This window comes from Bacillus rossius, chromosome 1, assembly GCF_032445375.1.
Source record: "Bacillus rossius redtenbacheri isolate Brsri chromosome 1, Brsri_v3, whole genome shotgun sequence".
Taxonomy (NCBI): domain Eukaryota; kingdom Metazoa; phylum Arthropoda; class Insecta; order Phasmatodea; family Bacillidae; genus Bacillus; species Bacillus rossius.
This window is the reverse complement of record NC_086330.1, coordinates 235992220-236006220: the sequence shown is the minus strand read 5'-3', so window position 1 is coordinate 236006220 and position 14001 is coordinate 235992220. Positions and strand designations below refer to the sequence as shown.

General features: G+C 36.5%; 1 protein-coding gene across 1 annotated transcript in view; it reads left to right on the top strand.

Moving 5' to 3' along the window:
• LOC134546216 (centromere-associated protein E-like) overlaps positions 1-14001 on the top strand; it is a 207207-nt gene that overhangs the window by 75593 nt on the left and 117613 nt on the right. The window contains exons 3-4 of the mRNA XM_063388840.1: positions 4104-4218; positions 8955-9090. Coding sequence (XP_063244910.1) covers positions 4104-4218; positions 8955-9090 — 251 coding nt within the window. The remainder of the gene's footprint in view (positions 1-4103; positions 4219-8954; positions 9091-14001) is intronic.

Genomic DNA, 14001 nt, shown 5'->3' with positions numbered 1-14001 from the left:
CTAACAGCAACCTCTAAAAATAATGTATGTCACATACTAGCCAACTTAAACAAACAGAAGTTGGTCCATGAGAAAACTGATTGGATATGGAACAAAAACTATGCTATGTTGATAGGTAGCAAGTTATTTTTTATGGCTATGCACATTGGTATCAACATTGTCCCTAACCCCACACAGTATTCTGACAATTCAACATTTGAATATTTGCCCCCACTGTAAACCACTCCCGCTCCCACTCTCTACCCTTTTTGATAGGGTACGAAAAGCGAAAACTACAACAATGGGGTACTTTATGTTTGTTACAGATAGAGAGAGAACATCAGCACTTGGTCGCAAAAGTTCTATTTTATCAAGTTTAGAAAGTAATGTGTCTTTCTCAACAGTAAGTAGTGAAGAGGATTCAACTGAAGGATCTCGGGCTTCTTCCTCTACACATGTACCACATGGATCTACTACCTTGATGGATAGGTTTACCATACGCACCACAGTAAACATTAAAAAACAACTAGATTTGCAAATAGCTCGCTTCATATTCGGTACAAACTCAGCATTCAGGCATGTCGAACATCCTGAGTTTGTAAAAATGGTTCAACTTCTTCGCCCTGGCTACAAACCCCCTAACCGAAGGCAAGTTTCAAATGAACTTCTAGATGAAATTTACTCTGAGAAATGGATGGAGGTAAAGAAAAAACTATTCGGAAAATCTGTGTGCATGGCTCTGGATGGTTGGAGCAATGTGCACAATAATCCAATTGTGTGTGTGTCCGTGATGTGCTGGACCAATGCACTCATTTAACTGAAACCATTGACACTGAAGATAACAGTCATACTTATGAGTACCTGTTACAGATAGCAGAAAAATCAATTAAAAACTGTCAACAGTATGGCTGCCGAGTTTGAAGTTTCGTTACTGATAATGCTGCCAACATGGCAAAAATGAGGGAGGAGCTGGCAAGAAAAGACATAGGAGATGTTATAACGTACGGTTGCTCAGCTCATCTCCTCAATTTACTAGCACATGACTTGCAAGTAGACAGCATTATGGAACATGTTAAGCAAATAGCAAAGTATTTCAGAAACACCCACTTTGCAGCTGCTAAGTACAAACTGGCTGGTGGAACAGCTCTCGCTCTCCCTACGGATGTTCGCTGGAATTCTTCAGCTGATTGCATAGAGTCTTATTTGAACAATTGGCACATCATTGCCAAAGTCTGCTCTGAAAATCGAAGTGCCATCGAACCAAACATAAGTGCGAAAGTGAGTAATATTGGATTGAAACAAAATTCACAAGACTACCTTAAAAAACTCAAAACTCTTTCAGTCTCTTAAGATAAGGTGCAACGTGATGATTGCGCCATTGGTGAAGCAGTTGAAGTTTGGCTTGATCTACAGGATTTTTTAAAAAATGATAATGATTGTTACTCCAATGAACTAAATTGCTTTATGAAGCGATTTAACTTAGCTGTGACTGATGCCCATCTCCTAGCTAACCTCATAGATGACGTTTTCGAGGGGAGAGATTGAGTGAGGAGCAACTTAACTCTGCAATGGAGTATGCTTTAACATACCACCCAGATGCCATGCCGGATATTATTAAGTACAAGGCAAAAAGTTCACCTTTCAAGGAGTACTTATTCAGTCCTGTAACACTAAAAGAGATTAAACCTCTAGTATGGTGGATGGCTTTGGAGAAAAGTACTCATCATGCAACTCTGAACCTGGCACATCAGTTACACAGTGCAGTGGCTTCGTCAGCTGGTACTGAACGTCTTTTCTCCACATTCGGGTTTGTACATAGTACTGTAAGGAACCGGCTAGGAACAGAGAAGGCTGCCAAACTTGTAACTGTTTTCCGTGCACTTAACTAACAAAAACAAATTTTAATTAGGTTAGATGAACTTAGTGGAACTGTGACCCTAAAAGGTGTGACTGGTTTGACCCCAAGCAGTGCTGGTATTTTATGTTTACGTGAGGAATGTGTTTCACTTCAAAACTTCTCATCCTAGTCTGGATATTTATCACAATTGGTGACTTACAATGAGACAGTGATGCTTGTGATGAAAATGTCAATCTGCAGTTTTCGTTTTCGTAAGAAATAAAACTTGTTTTAAAATACATATAAAAAAACATGTTTAGAACAGAATGTTTTAAACATTGTGTTTTAAACTTGTTTTATTCAGTGTGTATTGTTTTAAACAATTGTGAACATATTGTTTTAAACGTGCCAACCCTGCCAGTCGTTTGGTATGTGGTTAGAACATCCCAGCTTGCTTACTGCCTGATTTGAAGATGTTTCGATTGAGATTTGGTGTTACATCCTTTCATTCACGTGTCACCTTAGGTGTTTTTGCGGTTTCCAACCACGCCTTTAACTGATGTTACCAAGCTCACAATTCAGCTAAGGATATCATCACCATCTTCTTTTTCATCATAATGATATTCATCATTAATTTAATAGTCATCTGAAAGTAAAAAATTCTAATGAACTCATGATTGTATTCATATAGGATATGAGTGTACATTAATATTTATAGTATGTTATTTATATATCTGTAGTACGTTAATATTTATAAACATGTGTATAGGTTACAGTAGGCCTTCATTCAAATAATTTGAAGAGTGGAATTTTGTACACACAGGTGTATATATGTTTGTTTATATGTATGCATGTACATATGAATGTTTGTGTATGTGTCGGGTATGAATTATTGAAGTATTACTTCCAAATGTGTTAGGAAAGTAATTAATTAGGCTAAACTTGGTTATCTGGTAAATTTATAGATAGGAAACAAATATTTTATTTATGTTGGATGAAGGGTTGCAACAAAAACATGGGAGATAAAGTAAGTTTATCAATCAGCAGAGTTTCTCACAGAAATATTTGTGACGACAAGACCTTCATGATTATAAAGGGCCTAGGAAAAATTTGCCAACTAAATCGGATGTTTACTATACAATATTACATTACAGTTTTGGGCAGAGATGTTTTCTAAGGGTTAATTTTATAAAGTGTTCAGTTAAGCGTAAATGGACGGTATGCCATCACAAAAAAAAATCACTTCCCTGTAACTATGTTTCTTAAAATTTATTTTAAACTAATATTTTTAGCATGTGCATATGATTTATCGATATTTGTTAATCAAAACATATAACAACTTTCAGATGTTCAATTATGTACAGAAACATTATTTCTGAAATAAATATTATTTGAAAATTCCTGCTGTGCATCTGTATTCTTACTATAGTCCTTTCCAAGAACTATGGTATCTCAATAAAACATTTTAAAATTTTGTTTGATCGAAATACGGGCTAATTTCTTGAATAGTATTCTGTTAGGTAAAATCAAATCATTATCTTTAAATATCTCACCAAAAGCAATTTAGTAAATTAATGTGTCTTTGCTACTATATTTGATTTCTGTGCGATTTGTCAACACCATTTTCTTATTTACGTTTTAACATTCTTCCACAAGTGTTGCGGTTCACACTGAAAGCCAGAGTCTGGCAGGTCTAGTAGCGATGAGTAAGTTAGGTAGCTGATGTCTTCGAACAACATAAATGCAGAAATGAATGACCTCACTCCCATGAATGTCTCTACCTGCTAACATTTTATTTTGGAAACATGGCAGCCCGCCCCCTTTCTGTCACGGGACTTGGGAGATTATCTTACCCGGGAATGCCCAAACCTAATAGAAAGAGAGGTCCCACGCGCGAGAGAGACGGAGATACGAGCGCTCCTTGCTACCTGAACAGTACCACTAGCGCAGACATGCGGATTTCTCCAACAGTCCAGCGAACCCCGCGCCGTTAATACAATCGCATAGGACTCCCTGCGGCTGGTGGATGCAGTGAGCTGCAGCGAGGGTCTTACATGCATGGAATATCATTCGCGAAGAATCATTTTAGTATTAATTAGATTTATTTTAAATTTAGTGCCCATTAAAAACTTTCTGAAAAGGATATTTTTTCCTGATGCTTGTGTTTTTTTGGGAACACTTCCTTAAATCTGTTAATGACATGTGAATTATCCACAAGTGAGGTGTTGACTGAAGTATAACCATTGATGGGTACTCTGATAAAGTTTGTTTGATTGCTTGCTTCCAGGAAAAACACACACGATGATGGGAACCCGGACCGAGCCTGGAATTATTCCTCTGGCCATTGGACAGATGTTCGAGGCCATTAGCAGTGACTTACCAGGACGACAGTTCCTCCTGAGGTAGTGTTCGGATTTGACCATCTTGGATTGTACATATACTAACTTACAGCTCACAGTACAGTTTCCTTATTGCTTTGTTGTGATCTCTTTCAAGTCACTATTATTGGACTGGTGTAATAATTATGACATTTGTAGTTGCCTCTATGGAATTAATTTTTGTCTCCTAGTGTATACTTTATCTTGTTAATAAATATCAAACACTTAGAAGGAATAAATCTTTATAAAAATGTAATCCTTGCCATGTCATGCCAAATATTTTCATGAATAAAAAATTTAAAATATATAAGAAAACGTAAAGATTAAGATTACATTTTGAATTCTACTTAAAATAAATATAAATTTATCCCTATTGGAAAACATACAGGCTTTATAAATACAAAAATAATACTTCTACAGTAGATTAACCGCGATTTATGTCCATCCAGTCCATTTTTTTTAGTTACATATAACCAATGATTCAATATGTATGTAAATATTAAAATACTTTGCAAAATGTATGTTGGGCAAAGTACTTTGACTCAGTCATGTTTATATACACAGAAAGTTAAAAAATTGGTTGTATGTAAAGTTGGTTTACGGACGATAGTTTAACGTGATGTCATAACAAAACATTGATGAAACGATTGCATACTTTTATGAATAAAATTGAATAATTTTTATTGAACTATCAATATTTTGTATGGATGCAAAGAAGGAGTGAAATGAAATCTACAATTTAATTGATATATTTGCTTTTATTTGCACTCATTAATTCAAATATGTTTATTACTTTAACAAAGAGATTATTTTATCTATAACTTTTATACATGATTGCTATTTAAATTCTTCAATCTGTGTTATTCTTTTAAGGATAGGACAATGATAGGAAAAGTAGGAAACTAATGGGAGTGTTTCAAGGATGATGTGAAGGAAAATGCTTACCCAACACCAAGATGCAGTCAAAAATAATGTATTTGCGCCAATAACTCTGCAGCAATGCTAGGAGGAACGGGTTAGCAAAGAGCAATGAAAATGTTACATTGAAATGCATGAAATCAGAATTACGCCACGGACTTGGTCGCAATGCTAGGAGGTTCAGGTTAGCAAAGAGCGTAACGGGACCTTTCGAAACAGGACAATGTGCGTAACGGGACACTTACGTGCGTGCAGCCAGCGTTCATAGATTTACCGTATTGGTACGAAAATAGGCCGACCTCGAAAATAGGCCGACCCCTTCTACAGCACACTCAAAATCAGGGAAAATAAATTTTAACTAACTAAAATGATTATAAGCAGCATATAACCTCAGTAGCACTTCAACTAAGTTAGTATTTATTGAACTGACAAAATGGGTAAATATGTAGTGTAGCGGTATTTGCGAAAAAAAATGTCAAAAATCCGAAAATACTTTTAATATATGCTCTTTCACTTCCTCTTTTCATTAAACCCGGCGGAGATAAGAAATTCCACATTTAGCAGCTTGGACGCTTGATTGTTTGAATGGTTTCAACAGAAAATGTCAGAGGCTGTACCACTAAGTGGCGTAATTTTATCACAGCAGGCGCAAATTTAAAAAAAAAAACTAGGCCTGACAGAAGAGTTTAGTGCATCGCGAGGTTGGTTGGCAAGATTTAAAGATTGTCCTTGGAAGGTGAAAAACTAAGCGGCGATACCGAAGGGGCAAGCGCATTTAAAAAGGAGTTTCAGTTGATTATTGACAGACACAACTTAGTTCCGGACCAAGTGTATAATGGAGACGAGACTGCTTTCAACTGGAAGTGCCTACCAAGTAAAAAACACTTGCAGCATCAGCAGAAAAGTCTGCGCCTGACCACAAATCGAGTAAAGAGAGAATCACAATCATGTGTTGTGCTAATGCTAGTGGAGAAGATAAACTAAAATTAGTGTGTGTCGGGAAAGCAAAGCAGCCACGATCATTTAAGGGCACGGAAATGAAATATTTTCCAGCTGATTTCTATCACAATAAATCTGCTTGGATGACTCGAGAAATTTTTAAACTGTGGTTCCATTCCAAAATCGTACCACATGTTTCTGAATTTTTGAAGTCAAGAGGTTTGCCGGTCAAAGCAGTGCTTTTCTTAGATAATGCACCATCTCATGCAAATGAAAACGAGTTGAAATCAGCAGATGGTAACATTTTTGTATCCTATTTGCCTCCAAATGTGACTGCGCTCATTGAGCCAATGGATCAATGTGTAATTGTAACATTAAAGAGGCATTTCTGACGAGAACTCTTAAACTTGCTGCTGGAGGAAGATATGGCAATGGTTCAGTTTTGGAAAAACATGAACCTAAAGGAAGTAATTTATCTTGTTAAGGCGTGGGGAATGGTCTCGAAAGTAAACATAGTTAGATCTTGGAGGAAGTTGTATTGTGACATTGAAGGTTCAGCTGATAACTTCCACGGCTTTGAAAAAGAAGACATTGAGACTGAAAACTTTGCTGAGTCGCTTCATTCGACTATAAAAAACATTGAGCTGGGTATGAAATTAAAAGTGATGACGACATTGTCAGTTCGAACACATGCGCGGCCGCCGATGTCAGTTCAAGTGATGAGGGCGACGGGGAAGATTTGACTCCAGCAAAACTTGTGAATCTGCAAACTGCGTTAGTCAACAGAAACACTTTTACAGTTTATGGAACAGGAAGACGATAGTGAGTTCTCAGATATTCTTACATTAAGAAAAGTAAGATTAAACATCAAACGAAAAATAAACAAGTCGTGACAGAAAAAAGTAACAGACTTCTTTAAAAAACTGTAGAAGACTTAACATATTTTCCTTAAAATGCTTAAAATGTGTTCAAAGTTCTAAACATCTAGTTTTATAATGTTCTTAAGATAACTTTTGTAAAAGTTTGTACCGAATTCCTTTGTTTTTATTTGCAAACCGCTCCACTTTAACTCACTGTGAATGTGAGTCACGCTGTAGGGGCCAGTAAATTATTCCTCTCGGTGACAGTGATGACAGTAGTGATGAAGATAGTGGTGGTAGGTCTGATTCAAGTCTGGAAGGGATAGCACCACTGCCAAATAGTGATTAGGTGAGTACCAAATCGTAACACTATCATATTGCTGTCTTACGTAATGGTGCTATTTTATCGACTATTCAAAAACTAAAAATTGATTGCTTTGTGTCCTGAACGGTAACGGCACCATTTTCCTGTTATATTACTTCTCCGTTATTTTATTAGCACCGACTTTACTGAAGTTTGTGTGTTGCAACTAGTGCTTGGCACGCAAGATAAATTCAGCCTATCACTTGCTGACGCGGCGCAGTGATACGACGGTGTTTGTTTATTTCAAAACTCAGCTAAGAGTGAACGGAGAATAGATATAACGATCCCTCATGGTTCCCGAGATTAGGGTTGTTGTAGAGAGGTGGTCGTTATAAGATTTCCGACCCATCTGCAACCCTATGTCATAATAGGCCGTTTTTGCACTAAGTTCACGTTCAGCAAGCTAAAAATAAAAAATCTAACATTTAAAATTCATATAAATAAAGGGGGGTAAAAACACCGTGAATTATACGAGACAGAGACACCGTTTCAAAACCATGAAATCAAGTCTCAATGCACTGGTATGAAAAATCTTAGATCGAAAAGAATTTTAAAGGCAGTCGTTCTGTAAAACAATAACCTGCCCGATGGTGTTTCTAACAGAGCAATGAGCGAAGTGTGGCAGCGTCGCTTATGAGCGATGAAAATAATGCGTGACCTTGACAGCTATCAGCTGTCTTGGGCCCTCGGAATGGCCGGGCGGCTAGCCACACACCTCGGTGCAAAAACGACTCGCGTGCCCACGTCTCCGCACACGAAAGACTTAAAAACCACTGCTGCCCAGCACTAAGCAGCCCGCTTCTATGTCAACAACTCACATGCACACAAAGCATGTGTATATTTATATGTAATCTCCGAATGTCCACAGATGGCTGTCTGTGGGCTAATAACCTTAGAGGCAAGCATGACTCGGCTAACCGCGATTTTCGCTTATCCGACTCACTCGTCCCCTTCATTAACACGGATAATCGGGGTTCTACTGTATTTTGGCTAAGTAATAAGTTCTTGCACACAATGTTTTTTTTATCATTTGGGTAACACTGAAAACACAACATTAAACTACTCTTTACAATGGTTAAATTGACGCAACACAGGCTCTAGGGTCTTGCAAGAGGTACAGTAGAACCCCTCATATCCGACCTTCCCACAACCGACTCCTCCGGATATCCGACCTAGTCTCCGTGGTTGGTGAGCCTGTTCAGACTTGAAAAAGTGACGCAAACTGTAAGGTCAGACGTGATTGTTGGTGTAGAATGTGCTCGTACTATAATCTTGTACTGTTCTATGTTTTTTAACGTAACGTAACGTATTATGGGCAAAAAAAGTGGAGGTACACTTCCGCAAAATCAAGTTTGGCAAAAAACTGAAACAAAAATACATTACTGAATTCTTTAAATAAGGTTTGCTTACATTGTATTCATCTTATCATCTATAATTAACAACAGTAAATGTTCGAAATGTATACAGCAACATTTTTACAAATAAAGTTGTATTACTGTACAAACTGTATAGCTGGGAAAGGCGTTTTTTTTGCTCCTACGGATATCCGACCTTTTGGTCGTTCCGACCATGGCCCGGTCCCGTCATGGTCGGATATGTGAGGTTCTACTGTATTTAAAAAAAATAACTCTAGGAAGAATTATTTTAAACATGTAAACATATGTACACTGATATTCCAGAGCTTCGTACATTGAGATCTACAACGAGAAGATTAACGATCTGCTGAGCAAGAAGTCTAACCTGAAACTGCGCGAGGATGCTGGGCAAGTTGTGGTGGCGGACCTGAGTGAAGAAGTCGTGCACACGCCCGACAAGGTGAGCCACTCGCGTACTTTCCAATAACGTTGTTTTATGTGTAGCATGATGTTGATAGGGAAAAGTCAGTCAGGGAATAATTTTACTTTGTAAAAGTGAGAGAATTTAAGCCATATCACTAGGGACAAAATATCTGAGTGCATTATTTGTTGGTAAATACATTATCTTCATGTATAGTTTAAAAAACAAAACTGTGCTAAAAATTAAACCATAACAGAGTGACTATTGGGTTACAAAAGTTCTGAAAAAGTCTCAACAATTGTGTTTTTGAAAATGTTTAGCTGTGTGTGTCTTTGCTAAAAGCTAGAAACTTTCAACTGCTGATTGAACCTCCATGCTAGTTGAGATGGATGTTTCTGTGGATATGACACGAGACTTAAACCATGGCATCTACAAAGCAAGTGTAAACATTTTTTGTGGAAATAGGTATTAAGGAACATAAATATTTATGATAATTTTTACAAATTCCTGTATTTCAGTACCGATAAATTTCGACATGATTTTTTAAGTTGCATGGCCATAGATTCAAAGTGGTGCTTTTTTTTTATGGAAAATTTTTTCCCCCAGTGTATGCACAATAGCAACAGCACTTTTCTAGCATTAAATACAATTTAACGCATCAACAAACAATGTCTTGCTCTTTCCTTAGTAGTTATTCGCTTCCTTCATTGCGTATTTATCTCAGATGATGACCCCAGTATTCAGCCATCAGCAGCAGCTCTGGAGATAAGAGCCAGAAGCTTTCAGGTTTAGTTTACTTTGCGCCTACTAATATGCACTAATGGCAAATCATGGCACACACATTTAGTAAACAACTAAGTCAGGAATTGGGTGAACATGTTAAATAATGTTTCAAATAATAGAAAACATTAAATTTATGATTTTTAAAATCTTTTTAGAATTGAAATTTATTGAAATAAATCTCTTATATTAATACAGATGAACCTCGTATTTACGAGTACCGGATACGAAACCTTCGAAACTTTGTAATGCACCGTCAGTTTGACTACGTAAATCATACTAAATTAATTACGAGTGCTTACTTGTTGGCACTTTTGTAAATACGAGTGATTTATTGGTATCTTCAAACAAAAAAAGAAACCAAGCATTCACATAGTAAACAGACTGCATGCTGTGTGGCTAGGCCGATGGACTGTAACATCAGCAGGTAGCAGCCGGTCCGAGGAGGGGTATGACGTAGGTGGGACCATTGAATATATATAATGTATAGAAGTCGCGAGGGGATACAATTTATTCTTCTTGTTTTGGAAGCCAAACTGAGGTAGTTGGAAGCTACCCCGCCAGACCGCTCTGCTTTCAAAAAGACTGCACTCGTGATTACAGTCTCCAACACTAGAGCGTTATAGTATCGCTTGTCTCAAGTCGCGCGCGTATTCTGTCTCTCTCAGTCTTTTGTATTTTGTTTCCGTTGCTGTGTGGAGGGCCAGCACATTGACAAGGCGGGAGGTTATGCTCATCAAAAAGATGCGCAAATACAGTAGAACCCGTTTATAGTGAACCCGCCTATAATGAATTCCCGTTTATTGTGAATTTCCGTCTCGGTCCCGGCAAAATTATGTGAGGTTATGTATTAATTTATTGGATATAGTGCACAACTTTTGTCAATGTTGATACGTTTTCCCGTGTACCACGAACAAATTTTGCTTACATAATGCACATTTATCTCAAATATTGTCATATAATTACAAGTATTTTCACAAAACGTCTATTCTGGATCACATAAACGATTTTCTCCGCAATATGCTACTCGATTGTCCACTGTTCATATTATAAACAAGTCGTAATCGAGTGGCCTTGGTAGGCTACGTGTAGCCAGAAATGGTGCTCAGTTTGGTGAAAATAAAAAATAGTTTTCCCTGCATAGTTAAAGAATGGGCGAACGCGTGTACATTTAATAAGTTATCAAAATTAAACATAAATTACACAAATACGTATTTACATTATAGCAGCAAATTCAATATTTTTACGTCTCATTTTTATCGTTCACGTTTCGGACATTTTGATCGAGTAAGGTTCGTAAGACTACCACTAGATAGAACTCTGTGGACTAAATTTTTCCATAGAAAGTAAGAAATTTTCGTTCCAGCTTTAGCAACTGCGTTACTAAATGATACGTAGTGATCTTTGATGCGCCAGACTCGTTATTTTTCGTTTATTTACTTTTGACGGTAAAAAGAATTTCGTGTTATTAAGCTGCAAATGTGCTTCAATAAGAAATACGTACATAAAAAAGGGTGAAAAACGCGTTAAAAAACGAAAGGCATTATCTGTGCGAGATAAACTGGACATTATTAAAAAGGTAGACTCCAACCCCACTGTCCCGAACTGGGAATTGCAACATCCACATTAAGTACAATATTAAACAAGCTGAACACTCTTCTTTCTCAAGCTGCGAATACGTCACAGAGTATTAAACGCCTGAAAAAAGGAAAATACGCCGATGTCGAAGAACCATTAATAGAAAGTTTGTACATGTGTAGTGTATTAAAAATAATATCTGCATTTGCTCATAAAACTGTTGGTTTGTGTATTTTCATTCGTTCTTTTCTTGGCTTAGGCCTATGTGTAGTTAAGATTATGCTTTTGAGTATGTATTGCCAATATAAAAGTTTTCCCAGATATAAAGTTTCCCTTCTATAGTGAACATATAAACTACTCCCTTCAGATTCATTATAACAGGGTTCTACTGTAGTTTTAAAACAAAGTATTTTGTATAAAGAACCGAAAGACAAAAATAAATCCTTGAAATATTACACAATTAATTAAAAACAGACATATAAATCAGTAATTCATTGGTGTTTGATTCCAGATGGTGTAATAATTATTCTATTTTAATTAAAAAATAAATAAAAAAATAAAATAATAATTTTATTCACCAAATTAATTCAAGTACCTCAAAGAGTCCTCTTTAATATGAAATCAACCAAATGTATGCAAAGCGGAAATTATAAAATACCAGTCACTGTTATCTGTATGGTTGATCAGTGTAAATCTGTGCACAAACTTATAGACCAGGCATTTTAGGGGAAAAATCGAGCGAACCTAAAAAAAATAATGTAGTTTTGAAATTTGGCACAGACGTTCCTTTGGGTGTCAAAAATTGATCCTAAAAAGTCCCCATCTCTCAGATGCCGATTTCATACTTTTTTAAGGCAATAAGGGCGTAAGTGCCGAAATATGCATATCACGACTGTTGCGCGAAAAATGTTCATTCTAATATAACAAAATTTATTCAAAATTTTTAAGTTAAGGGCCCTTAGTCCTTAATCATTCGTTTTTATTACTTTATACACTGCAAAAATTATAACCTAATTTATACTCAACTAATGGAAGTAAAATGTATCACTGTTCTATACAATAACCAGTTACATCAAATCCACCACTGATAGGCAAAAATATACCTTTATAAAAGTTTTCGGTTATTTTATTAGCTTTAAATTAGTGGGTCAAACATGTGTATGCGATAATAATTGACTGACATTAAGGATTACAAAGAACTACTGCACAACAATGGGTTTTTGAGCAATTTAGGTTAACATGGACTATAGCATTTTACCAGAAATAAAAATAATGTAGGTTTTAAATTTGTCACAGACGTTTCTTTGGGTGTTAAAAATTATCCTAAAAAGTCTCCATCTCTCAAATGCCGGCTTCATCCTTTTTTAATTCAATAAGGGCGTAAGTGCCGATATATGCATATCACGACTGTTGCGCGAAAAATATTCATTCAGTTGTATCGTAACTTGTATAAGATGTGAAGTAAAAGACACTTAGTTATTTAACATCCATTATTGTTGCATAATACATAGCAAAAAAATTAAACCTGATCTAAAATCAATTACTGGAAGTACACAAAAAAATTAACCAGTCCATTAAAGGTCCTCTTCATCAGAACCATCATTGATAACAACATTAGTGCATGTTGCCCCACGACATTTGGCACACATAATTCCACACTGCAGTCCAGCCCGCACACACTTGCATTTGTAGTTGCATTCACTTTTACAGTTACATGATATCAAATTCAGGAGCTGTTCTGGAGCTGGAGGAAGGGATGTTGTCATAGGAACAAGTGTGCCACTCACACTTTTCCATCCCCACTCAACAGAATCTAATGATTGGCCCAACCACTTTGCACCTGTAGGTAAGGGGTCGTCCATTAATCACGTGATGTTTTTTTTAGCAAATTTTTAACCCCCCTCCCCCCTAGTGATTGGGGTGAGGTTTCAGACTAACACCCCCCCCCCCCCCACCCACCCCCCCAATAAATCACGTGTATTTTGTTGGTACAAAATATTTTTAAAAATTTCCGAATATTATCTTTAAATGTAGGTATTATTTAATTTAATTTTGGAAAATTAAGCACAGTGATAAAAATGTCCAGACACACATTAAGGTTGCAGGTATATTCTCACTGGCATAAAAATAATAAAGAAAAGGCTTATATGCAGGGTTCCTACAATCTGGAATGTCAGGGATAGTCAGGGAAAGTCAGGGAAAAATAAAGGTGTCAGGGAAAGTCAGTGAGATAGCTATAAAGTCAGGGAAAGTCAGGGAGATAGCTATAAAGTCAGTGAAATGTAGTGGAAATTAAAATTTCGATAAATAACTCTGAAAGAAATATATCTAATCAAAAAACATCATAGGTCTGGCAATTAGCTATGTACATACATCATCTCTAGTTGCAATAAATTCTGTTCCGCTCACTGTATCTTTTGAAGGTTACTGCAGTCATCTGCATGCAGTGGTGAATGAAGATGTGAAAGTAGTAAAGAAGCTCAATAACTCAGCTAGTATGTCTTAAGTTTTGAGATATATTAAGTATTACGCTGTATTTACCATTAATAGTGTTTTGCCAACACTTTTATTATGTTTGTTTAAAAATACAGT